The 22,294-nt window shown below is 34.5% G+C and overlaps 2 protein-coding genes across 2 annotated transcripts in view; both read left to right on the top strand.

Moving 5' to 3' along the window:
* Nucleotides 1-1,256: 1,256 nt before the first annotated feature.
* The window catches only part of LOC111509287 (uncharacterized), a 33,279-nt gene continuing 12,241 nt past the window's right edge, over nucleotides 1,257-22,294 (top strand). Inside the window, exons 1-4 of the mRNA XM_074180271.1 lie at nucleotides 1,257-2,432; nucleotides 3,239-3,539; nucleotides 11,083-11,486; nucleotides 18,946-19,727. Of these exons, the coding sequence (XP_074036372.1) occupies nucleotides 1,642-2,432; nucleotides 3,239-3,539; nucleotides 11,083-11,486; nucleotides 18,946-19,727 (2,278 nt within the window). The 5' untranslated portion in view covers nucleotides 1,257-1,641. The remainder of the gene's footprint in view (nucleotides 2,433-3,238; nucleotides 3,540-11,082; nucleotides 11,487-18,945; nucleotides 19,728-22,294) is intronic.
* Nucleotides 5,358-9,612, top strand: LOC111507453 (zinc finger BED domain-containing protein 4-like). The gene has a single exon (XM_074180272.1). It carries the CDS (start codon nucleotides 5,688-5,690, stop codon nucleotides 6,834-6,836), a length of 1,149 nt encoding a protein of 382 aa, XP_074036373.1. The 5' UTR covers nucleotides 5,358-5,687; the 3' UTR covers nucleotides 6,837-9,612.

Here is a 22,294-nt window from a genome sequence, read left to right on the forward strand (position 1 = left end):
TATTAGACATTTCGCATTCCTTCGACCGTGTTTGGCACGAAGGCCTTCTGCACAAACTAATTGCGTTCGACATGCCTCGGGGCCTGATCCGGTGGTTTGTTTCATGAAAGACAGAACATTTCAGGTTAGAGTAGAGGGCTCTCTGTCTGACAACAGAGAGATCCTCGCTGGAGTGCCACATGGGGCCGTGCTCTCTCCCACGCTATATTCTCTTTACACCAGCGACCTTCCGAGGTCCGAGCATGTGAAGGTATCCCTATAATATGCCGACGACACGGCTCTCCTCTCATCTTCCATGGGTCGGGAGCGTCTATATGCAACGTGCATTGGACGACCTCGAGCGCTGGTACCTCGAGTGGAAGATCCAAGTGAACCCGGAAAAGACTAATGCGATAACCATGGGAAGAACGATATCTTCTCCGGCTATGAAAGTGAGAATATCTGGAAGGGAGATTGATTGGCAAGCGCGGGTAAAGTACCTCGGTCTTCTAATAGATCGTAGGTTCACCTGGAACCCGCACTTTATAAGCGTGAAGGCAAAGATCGAAGGTCGGGTGGCAAGCCTCTACTCTCTGATAAACAGACCATCCAAGTTAAGCCTGAAAAAGTTACGATCTACAACACGATGTTCAAGCTTTTCATCATGTATGCTTCAGGCGTCTGGGGACAAGCGGCTACGTCCAACATCTCCATTTTGGAAACCTTACAAAATAAAATACTACGGATGATTGTAAATGCTCCGTGGTTCGTGCGGAATGAAGCCATCCGCAGAGATTTACAGCTGCCTTCCATTCAGCAGCCCGTCCAGTCGAGGAATCGGCGAGTTTTAGATCACGCGGAAACTCACGATAATCCGTTAGTCAAGGAAGCTATAAATTACGCTGTAGACGACCCCTCCCGATATAGAAGGCCCCGACACTCTGTCGAATGAGGCCCCTATGTCCTCCGTTAACAGATGATAATATCTTCATCCATCTCACCCCAGCCAGGTAGGGGTACACCGCGAAGGGCGGTACTGATGTCTGAGGACTCTCATGCCGCCATCAATGATCAGTTATGACCCATTTGTCCCTCTGATGAAAACCAGTTTAAAGGGTAGGGGAGCAAGGCTCCAGCCTGAAATAAATCAAGATGACTATTGGTAGTGGATATAACATGCTAAAATACGTCCAAACCGCAGATTTGCATATGCTTGTCACTACAAATAGAACATTTGCACTCGATTGGCTCTGGTTTTACTAATGGAACACGCTTTAACTCTAAACTCTTATCTGGTTAGATTTCAAGGTTTGGTTTGTAAATTGTATTCTGAAAATATTACAGTTTCAACATTGAGAATTCCATCTGTACTGAAAATATATGTAACTATCAAATTGACATAAGAATTACTTCAAAGTTCAATCCTAACCAAAAAGTTCTGCATTAGTGTGCGGGTATGGAAAAGGTATAATTTAAAATTCAGACTACATTTATTTGAAGGTTGACGATCGACTATCATATTCTTTATTGATTGGAAAGAAACAAAAAACAATATTAGTCAGCATTGTTGGGTGTGAAAAACCATTCAAGAAACCAGTAGTGAGGGAATCCCAGGGAAGATTTTTCAGGAATCCTGTCAACTGGATTTACTATTTACTAAAAATGTCTGTAGAGCCAGCTATTGAAAGTGGTATGGAGGATCTTAAAGTTAGTACAAAAACTGATATAAATATCCTTCTCATTGGGGAAACTGGAGTGGGAAAATCAACTTTAATAAATGCTTTAGCCAACTACATAACATATAAAGATTTCAATATTGCTAAAAAAGAAGAATTGTTGGTGCTCATTCCATCAGAATTTATTGCAACAGATAAAAATGGCGAATTTCATGTTGTCAAGGTAGGTGAAAAGGCCAATAATGAAAGTTTATCGTCAAAACAGTTTATTAAGACTTATGTTTTCCCAATTTGGAATGGAAAATGCAAACTTCGGTTAATAGATACTCCTGGAATGGGGAGTATTAATGGAATTGATCAAGACAACGTTAACACTGAGAGTATTCTCAGGTATATTGGCCAACTGAATGTTCTGCATGCCATTTTTTTCGTTTTGAAACCAAACCAAGCAAACAGTGCAAAGATATTCAGACAGAGTATGATTTGTATTTTATCCCAGTTGGACAAATCTGCAGGTAAAAACATCATTTTTGTCTTCACCAACACCAGAGGGACTGAATATGGACCTGGAGACATGATCAACCTTTTGAAAAATGAAATAGATGAATTCAACAGCAGTCAACCGCAACCTGTTATTCCTATGAACAGAAATATTTTCTGTTTTGATAATGAACCTTTTAGATTTTTGGCTGGTATCAAAAATAATATTCAATTTGATGAAGTAATTGAAGAAAGAAACAGAGAAAATTGGAAAAACTCTTCGGAACAATGTTGGAAGTAAGTACATAAAGTACCAATTTATGTTGAATACCAATTGAAAGTGAGATCTGTAACAGGCAATTCTGAAAATTGAACTAATGCGTATTCAAAATTATATGTATTAATGTTGATTTAGCAGTGATGAAAATGCAGTTTTCTATTAATTATTAGGTTATTTCAAAAGTTTATGCTGTTGATTCTTTTCCAAATTTTTATTTTATGTCTCTTTCCAGCTTATAATTATATGATATTGTTGAGTGATTTTCTGCAAATTTTTCTCTACAAATTCATATGGAACCAAAACGCTGCCGCGGGATCGAGGTCAGTCACCGATGAGCCTCCCATGCACTTCCTAAAGGTGAAAACTCACCAAAAAGACCATGGTTACTGTGGTCTGCGGCTGATGTGATTCATTATAATTTTCTCCAACCGGGCTAAACCATCACATCAAATTTCCATTGTGAGGAATTTGGCAAAAGAGCACTGATTCAAATGGTGTTTATTTCGATTTTATTAAAAAATTATTTACTGAGATATTACAGTTTAAAGTAGGCTTATAAAACGGACAGAACTGTTGAAACAAACATATTCAATTCCTAGTCAAAATTAGCAAACATCACTGACTAGTGGTACTCTTCAGTGGTTCATATTATGTAATTACTTTTTGGAGTGAATTTATCTTTTCAGCATACTTCAACAGAACCTCTGTCGATTTGAGTTTTTTAATTTCTCAAATTGTGGAAAGTTAAAAAACTCAGAAAACATCGATTCCTGCACAAAAAAATGTCTTTCAAAGAATACTAAATCTGTTAGTTCTTTTTCAGATTGATCAGTTATATTGTTGGAGATTCAAAAAATCAGCCTCACCACATTAAAAGTTCCAGTGCTATAAATGAAGCTAGAAGGATGATTAACCAATTGACACACCCATTGGTAGACATTTATCAATTGATATCTGACAATATAAATTCATTAGGAAGACATGAAGCCTGTATACGATTGGATAACCAATCCCTGGAACAATTGGCTAGTAAAATGTATATCCCCATCATTTCTATGAATATCACAGAGTTGAAACATCCTGTTACCATTTGTACTTCTCGGTCATGTGCTGAACTATATTTGGTAATTATTATTTTTTTATATTATGTTTATTATGAATCTGGTTAAAACTTGAAGGCAAGTTGTGATGAAGGTACTGAAAATAATCCACTGTGAAACTCTAGAGAAATAGCAAAAAATATGAGATAATTCCACTATGGTGATCATACTAATAATATCGCTAGTTTAAAAAAATTGATGAACAAAAAATTGAACGTAGCCTACAGAACAAATAATAATTTGAATAAATTCATTGAAAAAAATAAAGATTAAATTCCAGTGCCGAATAGAATAGGAGTATATGGTTCTTGTCCAAAATTTTATATCAGACAAACCATAGGAACTTTTTCCAAAGAAACAAAAGAGCATAGAAGTAGTTTTTTGAATGGAAAAACCAATTCAACATCTGCAAAAAGGCAAACAACAAGAGGCAAGGCTGTGACATACAGGATGATCCAATCGATATATCGAATAAATTCAATAATTATTTCACTTAAATATCTCCAAAGTTATTCCGTAGTAATAATGAACATTTTACTTGTGAAATAGTGAAAAACCCTTAGTCGATGTATATACAACCACTAGCTCAAAATGATGTGGTTGCAATGTCAAATAAATTGAAGAATGAATATTCAAGCGAAGAAGATAAAATTCCAACTTGTTTGATGGGAAAATATACAGTGGTAATTAAAGATATTTTAATACACATAATTAACAATTCCTGGAATTTTTCCTTCGCAACTCAATCTTTCAGTTATACAACCATTATACAAAAACAGGGAAACAAATTTTATTGAAAATTACAGACCCATAAGCTTACTACCAGTGATCGACCGATATAGAAATTTTAGCCGATACCGATAATCGGCCGATACCGATATTTCAAATACCGATATATCGGTCTATCAGCCGTTAATTTTTTTCCATCGTGGTTCGTACAGTTGTACTAACATAGCTGAAACCGTAAAAACATGTACGTCCATAATTCGCATCCGTCGTAATATATCCAGTGATAAGGCACTCAATATGAGCGTTCACGCATTTAATGAGAATATCACATATACAGCTATGTGGGTAGAACTTTACTTCATTTCAGCTCCAGCAATACTTCCATTTCGTCCTTTATCATTTTGAAATCAGAATTTTCCAAAAAATATTCCTTCCTAAAACTGTACTGTCTCGTTTGGAAATTTCTCCGTATTGCTGAATGCACGTGTTGCGCTACCGCCGTCGGACGTTTCTGCAGGTCCTAACTTGTATTTGTCTTCTGTCATTTCATGATAATTTTAAGTTGTGCCTTATTTTAGTTGTGTTCGAAGTATAGAATAAAGTAGAGGCCAAAGTGTTTACTGTTTAACTATTTTTAAAGTATATTATTATTATAGTGTTTGTTTGAAGTAAGAAGTAAACTGAGCGGTGGAATTATTTATTATTATTGTATGTTGTGACAAAATCAAAATGCCAAAAACAAGCCCTTTATGGCAATATTTTGAAAAAATATTGAGAAACGTTGAGAAAATCGAAAGTGCAATTTGCAAAATCTGCCAAAAATCTGTTTCATTGGGTGGCAAAGGAAAAACGGCCAACACTTCTAATATGAAATACCATCTGTTGAAAAACCACCCAGTAGAATATAGTCAGATAACTGATTTAGGTATGTAGCAAAAACTTGTAAAAAAAAATATGTGTATGTAAATCTTTTCACTACCTTTTTAGGTAAAGTTGCGAGCTTAGAAACAGAAATTGGAAATTGTGCCCCATCTACATCGAATCAGTCTAATATCAGAATTCAACTTCGTCAACAAAAACCACAAATAAGTATTAAAACTGCATTTAAAAATATTCGACAATGGGATATAAATTCAGAAAAGGCTAAGGAAATTCATAAATTAATTGGTGAAATGATAGCTACCGACAATCAACCATTTTCCATTTGTTCGGATACTGGTTTTACACGCTTATTAAAAAAAGGATTTCCTTTATATTCCATACCATCAGACAAATATTTGCGTGAAACTGTAGTGCCAGACATTTTTCAAAAGTGCAAATCTCGTGTACAGAAAATAATAGATGATGAGATGATCGGAAAAATGTCTCTAACATCAGATATATGGACTTGTCTACACAACAGTTGTTCTTTTATATCATTGACGGCTCATTTTTGGAATAAAAATGTATCTAGTCACCGAGACTCATCAGGGTTGTTTTGTTCACACTTTACAATTAACAATAAAAGACTCCATTGATTGCCAAAGGGCAGTAATAGATGTTATTGCCAAAGCAAGGAGAATTGTGACTCATTTCAATCACTCTGCAACTGCTTGTGATAAACTCAAAAAGCTACAAGAACAAATGAATGTCCCAACAAAAAAACTTATCCAAGATATACAAACTAGATGGAACTCATCCTATTACATGCTGGAACGATTACTAGAACAAAAAAAAGTTATCAGTATTTATATCTTGGATAATCCAGATTTGACAGACCAAACATTCCACCAATGGGATTTGGTTCAAAAGCTTATTAACCTTTTACAACCCTTTGAGGAAATAACTAAACTCTCAAGTAACAGGGAGTGTTGCATATCAGAGGTGATACCCCTAGTTAAAACATTAGATTCGTACTTGAGCAACCGTTCAAAAAGTGCCATATATTCTGGTGTAGACACATTGAGGAGTGATCTACAAAAAAACTTGGAAAAACGATTCAACCATATTTTTACTGAAGAAAGTTTTACGCTGGCCACGTTGTTGGATCCACGTTTCAAGAACAGTTTTTTTGACAATGAAGGCGGACCAATCTATGAAATATTAAAAAGAAAAATTACTGTTCAAGAGGGAGGAAGCGGCATTATCAAAACTATTACGGATGGTGAAAGTGATGGGGAGGACAATATGCCACTAGTAAAATTGCTAGCTATGGAAAGGGATTCAGGTGCATCAAAGTCTGTGCATGATTTATTTTGGGAATCTTACGAACATTTTGCTGGTGAAGGCACATCAGGAAGTTCAAAGCGAAAACAAAGGTCTGCTTTTGTTGAGGTACTGGATGATGAAATTAAATTATATCAAAGTCATCCAATAATTTCCAGAAATAAAAATCCCGTTCAGTGGTGGAACGACAATAAATTAAGATTTCCCAATCTTTTTCCGCAGGCTGCCATATACCTATCTGCACCAGCTGGAAGTGTCCCCAGCGAACAAGTTTTCTCTGAAGCTGGTAATATTTATGATGCAAAATGTAGCAGGCTAACATCTGATAGGGCAGAAAGCTTATTGTTTTTGCATCACAACCTACCAAAACTAAATTATCAGTATTAATCAGTTATTTTTGTATTTTAGTAAGGTGAAATAATTTTACCTTATAGTTGCAATCCGCATAGGGTTTTATTTTATTAATTTTTAATTACTAGTCAAAGAATTTAGTTGATTTTACGTTACATACTTTTTATTGGCAATAAAGATATATTTCTGATGGAAGTGTATTTTTTTCATTCATTTTTCAAATTGATTTTTTTTCCAATAAGAAAATATATCGGTCTATCGGCTTTTGATATCGGCCGATACGATAATCGGCCAATGAGGCCGATATCACCGATGGCCGATATAAATATCGGTATCGGTCGATCCCTACTTACTACCTAGTTTCTCCAAATTATATGAAACCACAATGTGTAATAAAGTTAGTTTTTTCATGAGTGTTATATCTTCAGTGATAATCAACATGGCTGTTTACAAAAAAAATCAACACAAACGGCAATCTTCCAATATACACAGAACATAATTTGTCTGATGGAAAAACGGCATCTATCTCTGGGTATGCTTCTTGACCTGTCAAAAGCATACGACTGTCTGGATCATAATATTTTGTTAATCAAATTAGAGAAATATGGAATAAGAGAAAATGTTCTTACAGGGTTTCACTCATATTTAGCAAACAAACAACAGAGAGACAGTATCACTAAAGACTCGAAAAACTACAAATCTGATATTATAACATCTGTGGGTATATTGCAAGGAAGTGTAGCGGGCCCACTACTATTCGTTACATTTATGAATGATTTATGAAAATCTAAATTACCAGAGAATCAATTAATAACTATATAAATATGCTGATGATACAAGCCTTCTGGCAGGGGGAGACATATCCGGAGGTGATGGTAAACTGTTATAAACATTTTTCAGAAAACAAAAAATTGGTTGAAAGTAAATAAGTTGGTATTGAACGAGTCTAAAACTAAAGTGATAATATTTGCAAACTATATAACACCCGAGGAAAAACCAAATGATATATTATTTATCAATACTACTTCAATACTATTGCATGACACCAAGTTTTTAGGTGTTTACGTTGATGAATGGCTGAACTGGTCACAACATATAGTGGAAATCTCTTCGAAGCTTGGCAAAGTGTCCTATGGACTGAGAATAATCAGTAAACATCTAGAAAAGCAAGCAGCTCTATCTCTTTATTTTGCAAATTTTGAATCTGTAATGAGATACAGAATAATTTTTTGGGGATCCAATAATAATTTTATTTGAATCAAGTAAGCTACCACAATAATCAAAGTTGGGCTGGATAATGGTGTTATATATTGTAATTTTGGAGTATGTTGAAAGATATTGGGAAATTCTAGAGAAGAAGTAAAGTTTCTTACTAATCCCAGATTGAGTTTGTTTGAGTTGATGTTTTTGTATTTGAAGGATGTGGTTAGGACCATTGCCTTACATTTTGTTACGTTGAGTTTCATTTTTTTTAATGTTAAAATTTATTTGTAGTTTTGTGTGTATATACAGGGTGATTCAAAAGTACTTTGACAAACTTCAGGAGGTGATTCCTCACAATATTCTAATATGAATTGTCCAAATAAATAAATGTCCGGAAACGCTTCGTTTCCAAGATATAGGATGTTGAAGTTTTATTTTTATTTTCGTTTTTTTTTAAATAACTTTTGAAATACTGAACTTAATTAAACGAAACTTGGTAATAGGAGGTTTTTGAGGTGTTGAATTCGAACCTGATGTTCTTATTGCTCTTACTCGTAGGGGGCGCCACCTACACGTCTTTTTCTTTTTTTAAAGATTCATAACTTTTTTGGGCGTACTTCTAGCACATTTTTCAGTAAAAAAAATCGATTCCTCTATCATATCTACGTAAATGAGCTACCCTTGTTACTAGTCGCTGTAAGCAACCGTTTTCTAAATATTTGGACTTGAAAACTTCAAGTCGATTATTTGATAATCGATGCATGTTGAAGTTATTACGAATATTTTGCTTTTTTCACAAGAATGCTTTGGAAATAAATTTGACGTTTGTGAGTAGTTTTGGTAATTACATATTTTGTGACAGTTGGACGTTTTGTTGAAGTTTCCGTAAGTAGAAGTAGAAAACACTTATTTTGAAAAAAATGGATTATTTAAACAATAATGCTCATTTAGCCGATATGCATTTCGTTTATGGCCTTGCGGATGGCAATGCGCGCGAAGCAAGACATATTTACCAGGAGCGATTTCCTAATCGAGTACTGCCTTCAGCTCCAACATTTGCTAGTCTCCACCGTCGTTTGGCAGAAACAGGTAGCTTTAAGAGGGCAGCTGATATTATTGGAAGACCACGAGCAGTCCGAACCCCAGAATTGGAAGAAGCTGTTTTGAACGCTCTCGAGGAGAATCCAGAAACAAGCACAAGAGTAATTGCTGAAGCTGTCAATTCTACTCAGTCCACAGTTTGGAGAATTATCCACGATCAACAGTTTTATCCATACCATATTCAAAGGGTACAAGCTCTTTTGCCACGAGACTTTCCCCAACGTATTACTATGTGTCAATGGTTTTTGAGAAAATTGGCTGGAAATCCTCAATATTTAAGATATGTACTCTTCACGGACGGGGCAAACTTCTCCCGAAATGCTATCACAAACTTTCATAACAACCATATTTGGGCTTTCGAAAATCCGCAGTTAGTGAAAGGCATTATCAGTATCAATTTTCTGTAAAAGTATGGGCGGCAATAATTGATAATTACTTGATAGGTCCTTTCTTTCTTCTGCTCCGACTGAATGGCGCAACTTACAGACACTTTTTAGAAAATGAATTGCCGGGACTACTTCAGAATGTACCATTAGAAATTCGTATCCTTATGTGGTTTATGCATGATGGACCTCCGGCCCATTTTAGCGTTGTAGCCAGGAAATTCCTTAACACATTCTATCCAAATCGATGGATCGGTAGGGGTGTAGAAGAACCTAACCAGGCGTGGGCACCAAGGTCCCCAGATCTAAACCCGATAGATTTTTATTTTTGGGGACATTTGAAGTCACTAGTTTATAAGACTCCAGTAGTGAACGAGGAAGATCTAAGAAACCGAATAGTAGACGCCTGTGAAGCAATAAGAAACACATCAATAATTTTTGAGCGGGTACGCGATTCAACGACTAGACGACTGACTGCCTGTATCTTCGCTGAAGGTGGACACTTCCAACAATTTATTTGAATACATTTTAGTTTCGTTTATTTTAGTTTATTCTACATATTCAAAATTTCCTGAAATAAAATGTTGACATTTCTTGCAAATTTTATTAAAACAAATACTGATTATGCACCCTTGATACAAAATTCGCTTAAGGATGTCATAAAGGAACGTACCCAACAGTAATGACCTCTTCAAACGAATAAAACGTCAAATTCATTTCCAAAGCACTCTTGTGAAAAATGCAAAATATTCGTAATAACTTCAACATGCATTGATTATAAAATAATCGACTTGAAGGTATCAAATAATCGACTTGAAGGTTTCAAGTCCAAATATTTAGAAAACGGTTGCTTAAAGCGACTAGTAACAAGGGTAGCTCATTTACGTAGATATGATAGAGAAATCGATTTTTTTACTGAAAAATGTGCTAGAAGTACGCTCAAAAAAGTTATGAATCTTTAAAAAAGAAAAAGACGTGTAGGTGGCGCCCCCTACGAATAAGAGCAATAAGAACATCAGGTTCGAATTCGACACCTCAAAAGCCTCCTATTACCAAGTTTCGTTTAATTAAGTTCAGTATTTCAAAAGTTATTTGAAAAAAACGAAAATAAAAATAAAACTTCAACATCCTGTATCTTGGAAACGAAGCGCTTCCGGACATTTATTTATTTGGACAATTCATATTAGAATATTGTGAGGAATCACCTCCTGAAGTTTGTCAAAGTACTTTTGAATCACCCTGTATGTATGTATGTATATGTGTGTGTATATATGTATGTATATGTATACGGTAATTGTTCTTTTCGTCAACATGTATACATCTCTATCCTTTATCATTTTCTATCATTATTTTCTTTCATTGTTCTATGACAAGCATATGTTTTTGTGGATTATCAATCATATTTATTCATTTATATTTCATGTTATGATATAATACTATGTAAATTATGTACAAAAATATCAAAACCATGTACCTACCTACTTAAAATATTATGTATTATATAATTACCACTGTCATTTGTTCTAGTGGATAAATATATTATAGTATAGTTATGTGACAGATCTATCTTTATTTCATTTCAACATTTTTTCCAGGTCTATGGAAACAATAAGTGGGTCTACAAGCCATGTCAGCCTTCCAGTTTGACAACGGTTCCAAAAGAAATGATTGGTATTCCAGTATCAGCTCTAGATCCAGCCACTGAATCGTCTAATTGTCCAAAATGTGGCTGTGATTTTGGAATCCATATGCACGTCTATTATTTAATAAAGGCCAAAGAGGAAGAAGAAACCGATAAGAGAAATTCATCTAGTTCCGAGGAAGTAGTAGAAAACATGAAACAAATTCTAAAGATCATCAATGAAAAGAAGGACGAACTAGAGAAAGAACTTCAATTTATAATAACTACATGCTCCAAATTTTCATTTTTTCTTCAGAACAATAGCATATCTTCCTTTAATGATTCATTGAAAGAATACATTGAATACTTGATCAACAGGTAGGGTGGAGTTTCTCAAATGACTTATTCAATTACATTATCTTCTTTGTAAAAAACCCAAATCACACTTTTCATTTCTTGATAATACGAGGAGATCATTAGATTTATAGTTTGAAGTATCCAAGCAATAAAATGTTGGAATGGAACTATAAAACAATTAGAAGTTGAAATTCCCTTTCTGTGTGTTTCTTGACTGCGAAATCACAAGAGAAAATAGTGCACTCTATGCAAGGGTCTGATAATAATCTATCAATGGGAATAAATAAAACATAAATTCTGAATATCAATAGATATGTAGTTAGCTACCAATAACTTCTTCAATAGAAATATATTCAAGAAGTTCTGACAACTCTTTATATTAATTTCTGACAAATCAATCAACAACCTTACACACATTGTTTTTTATATTTTGTTTCTTCTGAACACTTCATACTGGGCCCTAATGACTGTGATGATGTGATATCACAGATATATTTGGAAAAATTTTAATTTCTTGTACTGTATTTGATGCTGTGGATCACAGCATCTAATGAAAATCTCCTTTTGATCAGACGTTTAGCACACAATCTAGAGGTACATATTTCATAAAAAAAATCAACCGAAAAATCTATGAAGGACTCATTTATATACAAAACGCTTGTGAAAGCTATTGTGTAGCGAAAGACGTGTTGTGGTTTTGTAAATTGTCCAGTGAAAATCTTGCAATAAAGTGCGAGATTTTTATTCATCAATAAGAACCCATGCATAGACGTAACATTAGTAATAACGATAGTTTGAAACAATATTTTCTACAGTATGTATATACAGTGCATTTCTTTAATGCCCCCCCTTTTTAATTTTTTGAACGGGTCAACTCAAAAAATTTCAATTTGGGATAATGAAATTAATGCATGAATACTTCATTTTGAAGTGAAGGAACATTTAATAATTTTCTGAAGGCAAACACATTAATATCGATATTTCTAGAAATATTTTTTTATCTGCCATATAGCAACTCCAACAATCCGATAAGGTTTTTTTGTTAAGTTATTTTTTGTTAATAAAAACGACAAAAAATGTCAGTACGACAATGAACATCATTGTTCAGTTTGAATATTATCATTTAGTTTTCGGTTTTACTAATAGAAAGGTACCACATCAACAATCTCTAAAATGGTCAATTCTCGTCCATTGGAAGAAAAAATTAAAGCGATTTTCATTTACCGTGCGACGCGTAACTTTCACGAGACCAAAAGGATTTTCAATGAACGTTTTCCGAATCGTCCTATCTGTAGAAAATATTTGAGGAAACTTGTATCCAAATTCACAACTACTGGTAGTGTACATAACAAAAAGCCTCCAGGTCATCCGTCCATTCCAGAAGAACAGCAAGTGCAAATAATTGGTGAGATGGTAGTAAATCCTGAACAGGAGACCTCTGAAGAGGAATAGGTATCATCCATACAAAATTTAAATGGTACACCACTTAACTGAAGATGACCCTGATCAAAGAACAGAATTTTGCAAAATCATGATGGAAACCATTGCAAGGCATCCTACCTATCTCCACAATATTTGTTTTAGTGACGAATGTACATTTTTTAACAGCAATGTTCACAGATAAAATTGCCGTTATTGAAGTGATACCAACCCTCACGTTTTTCGGGAAACACATACCCAATATCCAGAAAAATTGGGCAGGAATATTGAGAAACCATATTTTAGGACCTCTATTTATTGATCAAAATTCAACAGGGGAACTGTATTTGAATATGCTGGAAAATACTGTTGACCCTCTTATCACTGAAATCGTTGAAGCGAATCCTAATGAATTCGATATGGATATTGTATTCCAACAAGATGTAGCACTACCACATTACTCCAGATAAGTAAGGAACTATTTGGATACTACTTTTCCCGGTCGTTGGATTGGCCGTCGAGGTCCTACAGATTGGCCAGCCCGCTCGCCAGATTTGACACCCTTGGACTTTTTTATGGGTCTATTTGAAGCAAAAGGTGTACGAAACTGAACCTGCTTCAATATTGGATATACGGCAGAGAATAATGAATATTTGTAGAGATATTGACGTTACTGTGTTCGGCGTGAAATATCGGATAGGCTGTTAAAGTTACGCCATTTTGTAGTAGTTGAAGATATTGACATTATATTCTATGGTTGATAAATAGTTTATTAATCTTTTAGGTGTACATTCATCGTTCATTTAGAAAGCACAAATAAGATTCCTCATATTGTGTATAAAAAAAAACACAATATATTAGATACAATATAGGTATTAAAACTATGTTATTAAAATATACACAATAGTAAAACATTGTCAGTGTCAAAATAATATTTAAATAAAAGTTAAAATAAAAGCATCAAAATATTTCAAGAAGAGAAGGAAAATTTACAGTGTAAGTGATCTCAATGCTGAACTAGTCTCTCATTTCACGGGTAACAGGGCATGCGCATGATCCATATATTCCTTTATAGAGTAAAAAGCGTTATCAGTTAAATGAGTTTTCATGGTTTTTTTGATTTGTGGTAATTTAGTTCTTTGACCCAAAAAAGTAGCAAGTTATAAAGATTAACATCGATTGAATTGTTCTTTGACCTTTCGCCATCTTGGAAGTTACATCTGTCAATTTCACTTCAAAATAAAGTATTCATGCATTAATTTCATTATCTCTAATTTCAATTTTTTGAGTTGGCCCTTTTAAAAAATAAAAGGGGGGGACATTAAAGGAAAGCACTGTATGTATGCATGAATGTGATTATAATTATGTTTGTATGCATAAACAGATGAAATAGTGGGATTTCTCCTTCCAGTTGTCTTCAGGGCTTTCGAATACTTTCGGTTATTCATTGATGGGTGGTTTTTCCTTTTTGTCATAATGCCTGTAGCCAAATTTTTTTGAGATTTTGTTCAAACTAGACATATTTGGTTCAGGCCCATTGTAAGATTCTTTAATTCAGTTAATAGAAACTGTAAATATTTAGTATCACTGAATTCAACAATATATGATCTAACATGTAATCGAGGTATAAAGTTTTAATTTCCAATAGAGTCTGAGATATCTTCATAAAAAATCTCAAACAATTCCTAAATTATGACTGGAGCTAGTTGTACAAGAATCTAATTTATTACTTATTACCAAACTTTTTCATTAATTTAAAAAACAACCCGTTTTAACGCCCTTTAAAAAATATTTGGAAGTTATGAATAAAAAATATAAATATGTATGTCAGTATTCAAGGTCTATTCAAAAAATAGGATAAATGTTAAAATTTCGCGGGCTACATACATTCAAATAACGATTTTTTTTTTTATGTTGGACACGCGTCTCAAACGTATGTTCACATTTTCAGCTGTTTAGCATGTTTAGTCCAGTTTTTATTCTTATCGGAATCCCTAAACTTTTTGAGAGCATCATTTTTGATTACCTTACTTATGACTGCTCCCCAATTATAGGAACCCAACAATTCGGATTTACATCCAAAAAGTCAGCTGAACTAGGCCTGCCTACCTACGTTGATTTTCTGTCTGATGCTCTGTCTAAGGGTTTGCAAGTTGACTCTGTGTACACTGATTTCTCCAAAGCTTTTGACAAAGTTAATCATGAGCTACTGATCCATAAACTTTGTTTATATGGTGTTGATGGACAAATATTGCAGTGACTCAAGAGCTATCTTACTGAAAGAACATAAATTGTTAGAGTTGATCATTACTGTTCTCATACCATCGCAGTACATCGGATGTTCCACAAGATTCACATTTTTATCAACGATCTAATCAGCCATTTCCATTTTCCGACGATTTAAAATGCTTTAAAATAAGCAACAGTGAAGCTGTTTTGTGTCTATAAAACAATATAGATTGTCTATCTAACTGCTGTTTGTAAAATGGTATGTGTTTGAATGCATCCAAATGCCAAATTCTTCGCTTTCATTGAACACATCACTCAATCACTTTCGAATATAGTATAAATAATCGGACCTTACATTCTGCTATTGAACCCAAAGATCTAGGTGTGATCCTAGACTCCACACTCAGCTATACAGCATGAAAGATGCTTGGCTTTATAAAGAGAACCACTTGTGATTTCACCAACATCACTGCTATCAAATCTTTTTATTTTTTCCTGGTTGGATCTCATCTCAATTGTTGTTGCACAGTTTGGTCCCCTCATTACGTCACGCAAAAAGTGAAACTCGAGGCCGTACAGCACAATTTCCTGCGATATATTGCCTTCAAGATGCGTGTATACTATGACTATACTGCACTGGAATGTATTTTGAACATACCCTCTCTTGAGGCTCGCAGAAAACATAGGGATTTAATACTTCACTGAGGATACACTACAAAAACACACTTTCTGCTATTGAACCCAAAGATCTAGGTGTGATCCTAGACTCCACACTTAGCTATACATCACACATTTCCTCTGTAATTAAAAAATCTATGAAAGATGCTTGGCTTTATAAAGAGAACCACTCGTGATTTCACCAACATCACTGCTATCAAATCTCTTTATTTTTCCCTGGTAAGATCTCATCTCAATGATTGTTCCACAGTTTGGTCCCCTCATTACGTCACGCAAAAAGTGAAACTCGAGGCCGTACAGCACAATTTCCTGCGATATATTGCCTTCAAGATGCGTGTATACTATGACTATACTGCACTGGAATGTATTTTGAACATACCCTCTCTTGAGGCTCGCAGAAAACATAGGGATTTAATACTTCACTGAGGATACACTACAAAAACACACTTTCTGCTATTGAACCCAAAGATCTAGGTGTGATCCTAGACTCCACACTTAGCTATACATCACACATTTCCTCTGTAATTAAAAAATCTATGAAAGATGCTTGGCTTTATAAAGAGAACCACTCGTGATTTCACCAACATCACTGCTATCAAATCTCTTTATTTTTCCCTGGTAAGATCTCATCTCAATGATTGTTCCACAGTTTGGTCCCCTCATTACGTCACGCAAAAAGTGAAACTCGAGGCCGTACAGCACAATTTCCTGCGATATATTGCCTTCAAGATGCGTGTATACTATGACTATACTGCACTGGAATGTATTTTGAACATACCCTCTCTTGAGGCTCGCAGAAAACATAGGGATTTAATACTTCACTGAGGATACACTACAAAAACACACTTTCTGCTATTGAACCCAAAGATCTAGGTGTGATCCTAGACTCCACACTTAGCTATACATCACACATTTCCTCTGTAATTAAAAAATCTATGAAAGATGCTTAGCTTTATAAGGAGAACCACTCGTGATTTCACCAACATCACTGCTATCAAATCTTTTTATTTTTTCCTGGTTGGATCTCATCTCAATTGTTGTTCCACAGTTTGGTCCCCTCGTTACGTCACGCAAAAAGTGAAACTCGAGGAGGTACAGCACAATTTCCTGCGATATATTGCCTTCAAGATGCGTGTATACTATGAATATACTGCACTGGAATGTATTTTGAACATACCCTCTCTTGAGGCTCGCAGAAAACATAGGGATTTAATACTTCACTGAGGATACACTACAAAAACACACTTTCTGCTATTGAACCCAAAGATCTAGGTGTGATCCTAGACTCCACACTTAGCTATACATCACACATTTCCTCTGTAATTAAAAAATCTATGAAAGATGCTTAGCTTTATAAGGAGAACCACTCGTGATTTCACCAACATCACTGCTATCAAATCTTTTTATTTTTTCCTGGTTGGATCTCATCTCAATGATTGTTCCACAGTTTGGTCCCCTCATTACGTCACGCAAAAAGTGAAACTTGAGGCCGTACAGCACAATTTCCTGCGATATATTGCCTTCAAGATGCGTGTATACTATGACTATACTGCACTGGAATGTATTTTGAACATACCCTCTCTTGAGGCTCGCAGAAAACATAGGGATTTAATACTTCACTGAGGATACACTACAAAAACACACTTTCTGCTATTGAACCCAAAGATCTAGGTGTGATCCTAGACTCCACACTTAGCTATACATCACACATTTCCTCTGTAATTAAAAAATCTATGAAAGATGCTTGGCTTTATAAAGAGAACCACTCGTGATTTCACCAACATCACTGCTATCAAATCTCTTTATTTTTTCCTGGTTGGATCTCATCTCATTTGTTGTTCCACAATTTGGACCCCTCGTTACGTCACGCAAAAAGTGAAACTCGAGGCCGTACAGCACAATTTCCTGCGATATATTGCCTTCAAGATGCGTGTATACTATGACTATACTGCACTGGAATGTATTTTGAACATACCCTCTCTTGAGGCTCGCAGAAAACATAGGGATTTAATACTTCACTGAGGATACACTACAAAAACACACTTTCTGCTATTGAACCCAAAGATCTAGGTGTGATCCTAGACTCCACACTTAGCTATACATCACACATTTCCTCTGTAATTAAAAAATCTATGAAAGATGCTTGGCTTTATAAAGAGAACTACTCGTGATTTCACCAACATCACTGCTATCAAATCTTTTTATTTTTTCCTGGTTGGATCTCATCTCAATGATTGTTCCACAGTTTGGTCCCCTCATTACGTCACACAAAAAGTAAAACTTGAGGCTGTACAACATAATTTTCTGCGATATATTGCCTTCAAGATGCGTGTATACTATGACTATACTGCATTGGAATGTATTTTGAACATACCTTCTCTTGAGGCTCGCAGAAAACATAGGGATTTAATACTTCACTGAGGATATACTACAAAAACACACTTTCTGCTATTGAACCCAAAGATCTAGGTGTGATCCTAGACTCCACACTTAGCTATACATCACACATTTCCTCTGTAATTAAAAAATCTATGAAAGATGCTTGGCTTTATAAAGAGAACCACTCGTGATTTCACCAACATCACTGCTATCAAATCTTTTTATTTTTTCCTGGTTGGATATCATCTCATTTGTTGTTCCACAATTTGGACCCCTCGTTACGTCACACAAAAAGTAAAACTTGAGGCTGTGCAACACAATTTTCTGCGATATATTGCCTTCAAGATGCGTGTATACTATGACTATACTGCATTGGAATGTATTTTGAACATACCTTCTCTTGAGGCTCGCAGAAAACATAGGGATTTAATACTTCACTGAGGATACACTACAAAAACACACTTTTGTCTATTTTCCACGCTATTTCTTTATTGTGACTAGTTTCGGCTATTACAACATTTCCAAAACTTTATACTTCTATTCAAAATTATCAACGGACTGAGTATCAGCCCCGAGCTTCTCTCCAAAATATCTTTACATAACCCCATCAGTCGTTCAACTAAACAGGTGCAAACGTTTTATGTTTCTTTTCACATATTGAATTATTCATATAACAGCTTTATTCTCAGAACTCTTCGATTGGCTAACTCTTCAATATTTTATAGCTTGCATGGGCATGTGAATTATTTGTCTTTATTCCCGTTTTCATTTTTAGAGAAAAGGCTTTGGGTAAAATATGCGACCAACAGACAATAAACTGTTTAGAGAAATTCCTTAAGGAGTATGAGGATATAAAAAGTACATTAGAAAATGTGCACAGACTGAATAAAAAAATAGACATTTCTGAATTGTCCATTACTCCGAAAGACATCAGTGAATTCATCCAGAAGCTGTACAAATTGAAACATAGTGGTAAAACTCTGAAACAATTATATAATTGTCAAAAAAAAGCAAGGAATCATGAATATACGAATTCAGAATATGTTAAAAAAATTGAGTACAAAAGTGATGAAAAACAAGGATCTAGAACGAAGCAGGTAAATAAAAAATTTGATGGGAAACACGAAAAAAATAAAAAGGAAGAAGTGAATGATAAGAAGGTGACAAAAAACACAACTGATAAAAATGACAACAAAAAGGAGAGAGGTCCAAAAAGTCAAGAAGGTAAAGGAAATTGTAAGGAAAAGGGAAATGAGGAAGAGAAAAACAATACAAAGGAGATTAAAAACATGAAGAAAGAAAAAGATACAAAAGTTGTTAGCAAAAGTAATAAGAAAGAATATAGTACTGACAAGGGGGATCTTGTTGGAAAGGAACAAGGTAATAAGGCAAATAAAAAGAAAGAAAAGAACCAAGATATGAAAGGAAGGGAGAAAAATATTGATGCAAAGAGTGCCGGAAAAGTAAGACCAAATGACAAGAAAGAAAAAGATAGGAATGTTTCCGAAAAAAGAAATGAACAAGTTCGTGTTAACAGAAGTAGACCACCAAATGAAGGTAATTATATAATATAATAATAATGATAATAAATAGTAAGGTAATAATAACTTTTTCAGGAAAATGAGACGAGATAGGTTAAATCAATGTGACTAGAACCGTTTTGGGCATTGATGTTTTTCCAAATATCTATCTCTTCTGTCAATATCCAAAACTGTCCTTGAATATACACAATGTTAGTTTATCCTTTCTTGCTTACACAACACACTACTATTTTTCCTTAACTCCAATAAATCAGTCAAAAAATGATGTAAATTGAAAAATATAACCTCCTCATAACATATTCGAAATAGACTAATAATAACAAAAATTGTTGACAATAATAAGTACTTAAAAGAGATCATGAAGTGTTGGGTAATATAATCATCTCAAATATTTTATACTAGCGACTCGCCCCGGCTACTCACGGGTGCAATGCTGATACTAAATGTACATATAAACTGCTAATCACAAAGTGCTATAGGGCGAAGCTCGGCCTTTGACACGCTATTTACAAGCACACTCCGCCGGCCCCCCCGGCCGGTACCGCCACAACCGCTGTGGCCTTGAATTTTAAATCTGTAATATCTTCGAAAATATTCGTTTAAATTACATGTTGTAAAGGGTCATATTGATCTATATTAAATGCATATTGTATTCAAGGTACTTAATTGGGATAAGGATTAACGCTGTATTGCTTACAATATTTTCGTAAACAAACCATTATTTCTCTAGGATGAAAAGTGGTTATTATAGGTTATTCCTAGGTGACAGACATATACCATCGCCGAATTTTTTGTATACCTTTTTGAGATGTTCAGTACTGTAGTACATTATTTTGCTCTATCTCGCAGGATTCGGCCAGCATTTGCAATGTAAGAAAAAATATGTTTATATATGACATCACTTTAAAAACATATAAAATTATCAGTGTTTCTCTACTATATTATGCATGTTATATACATACAGGTCTTTTCATGATGAGCGTTAATTAGCCGTTTCTGACAAACTATTTAACGGATCAACCTGAAAATTTCGCAGTATGCATAAATCAATATGACCTACACGCCTAAAATATTTCAGACGAAGCGGCGTTGTCGCTTCTACTATAAAGTAGCGGCTTCTTTGATTTTTCAAATGGAACACCCCGTATATAATATCATATTATGATTCATTATCACTTTGTCAACAAATTCATATACTATTTCCCTATACCTATCTATTACCGTTTAGAAGATATAAATTAATTTCGATATTTTTTTTACCAAACATGAACTTTTATAAATGCTGATAATCTTGAACTCTCTTGCACTAAAACGATCAAATTTGAAATGGAGTGGAGTGATACTATGAGGATCTTCACTCCGAGTCATATTTTCATTTGCCTCATATAGGGTCTTGAAAAAATGCAGATACTTTGACCTCATGAAAAAATGAGTGGAACTCAATTTTTTCAAATGGAACACCCTGTATATTTCAACATTTTTGAGCTCTACATCCAATTTTAGATTAACTTTGTTCAGATAATACTATTTCTATTTTGAACCGTTTTCGAGATAAACTGTTTCAAACGGAAAGTGACATGGTTTTCTTGCTCGTTTTTTTGAATTCATCACTTATTTTGGATATTCAACATTTATTTTTATACTTAGTAATATTTCTTTTTGATCCAGTTTTTTAGCCGTCTCAGATCAGTCAGTTCGAAATTGGTATGTACCTACCTTAGAAAAAGTTACAATTTGTATACATTGAGGTATTGGTCTCTAACGTACAACAGTACACATTAATATTTTTTAATAGTTTGCTTTGGAAAAATAAATAAACCAATTATTTAACGTCAGACTTTCGTTGGTGGTTTTGACTGATTGTGATAGCTACCAATTATAATAGAATAATGTCAAGATTAAGTTACAGTAATGAAGATTTCTTGAATTTATTAATAATTTATGGTGAGTGCAATAGAATTGCAAGTAGAACATGCCGAGTATTTCATGAAAGATATCCACAACTTCCGAAGCCGAATAATAATGTGATAAATCGACTACTAAAAAACTGTAGGTTGAATGGAACCTTCCGTCCAAAAATCATTTGTAAGAAGACGTAAAGTGGATGATGATGACAATGGTATAACAGTTTTGGGATACTTCCAAATGCTTCTCTGCACGAGGCTAAAAGGGAGATAGGTATACCCTTCGTGACAATTTGTCGAATTCTTAATAAACATAAATGGCATCCCTATAAGTTCTACTGTGTCCAACATTTGAAAGAGACTGATTTACCTCGTAGAGTGGAATTCTTTGAATGGTTACTTGTCAAGACTCAAGAGGATGAACATTTCCTTGACAATATCATATGGACAGATGAGGCCAAGTTCACAAAAAATGGAGTTTTCAATAGACACAACAGTCATTATTGGGCGCCAGAAAATCCCCATGTTGTCCGCCAAAGGGGTTTTCAAGAAATATGGCAATTCAATGTATTTTGTGCCATAAAGAATGAGTCAATTTTTTATATTGAGTTTTATGATGATAATTTGAATGCATCAAAATATGAAGATTTACTGAGGAATGGAATTCAAATGAAATCAA

Source organism: Leptinotarsa decemlineata, unplaced genomic scaffold (assembly GCF_025532065.1).
Source record: "Leptinotarsa decemlineata unplaced genomic scaffold, Ldec_3_MD MMD2_tig00026294_RagTag_RagTag, whole genome shotgun sequence".
Classification (NCBI taxonomy): Eukaryota; Metazoa; Arthropoda; class Insecta; order Coleoptera; family Chrysomelidae; genus Leptinotarsa; species Leptinotarsa decemlineata.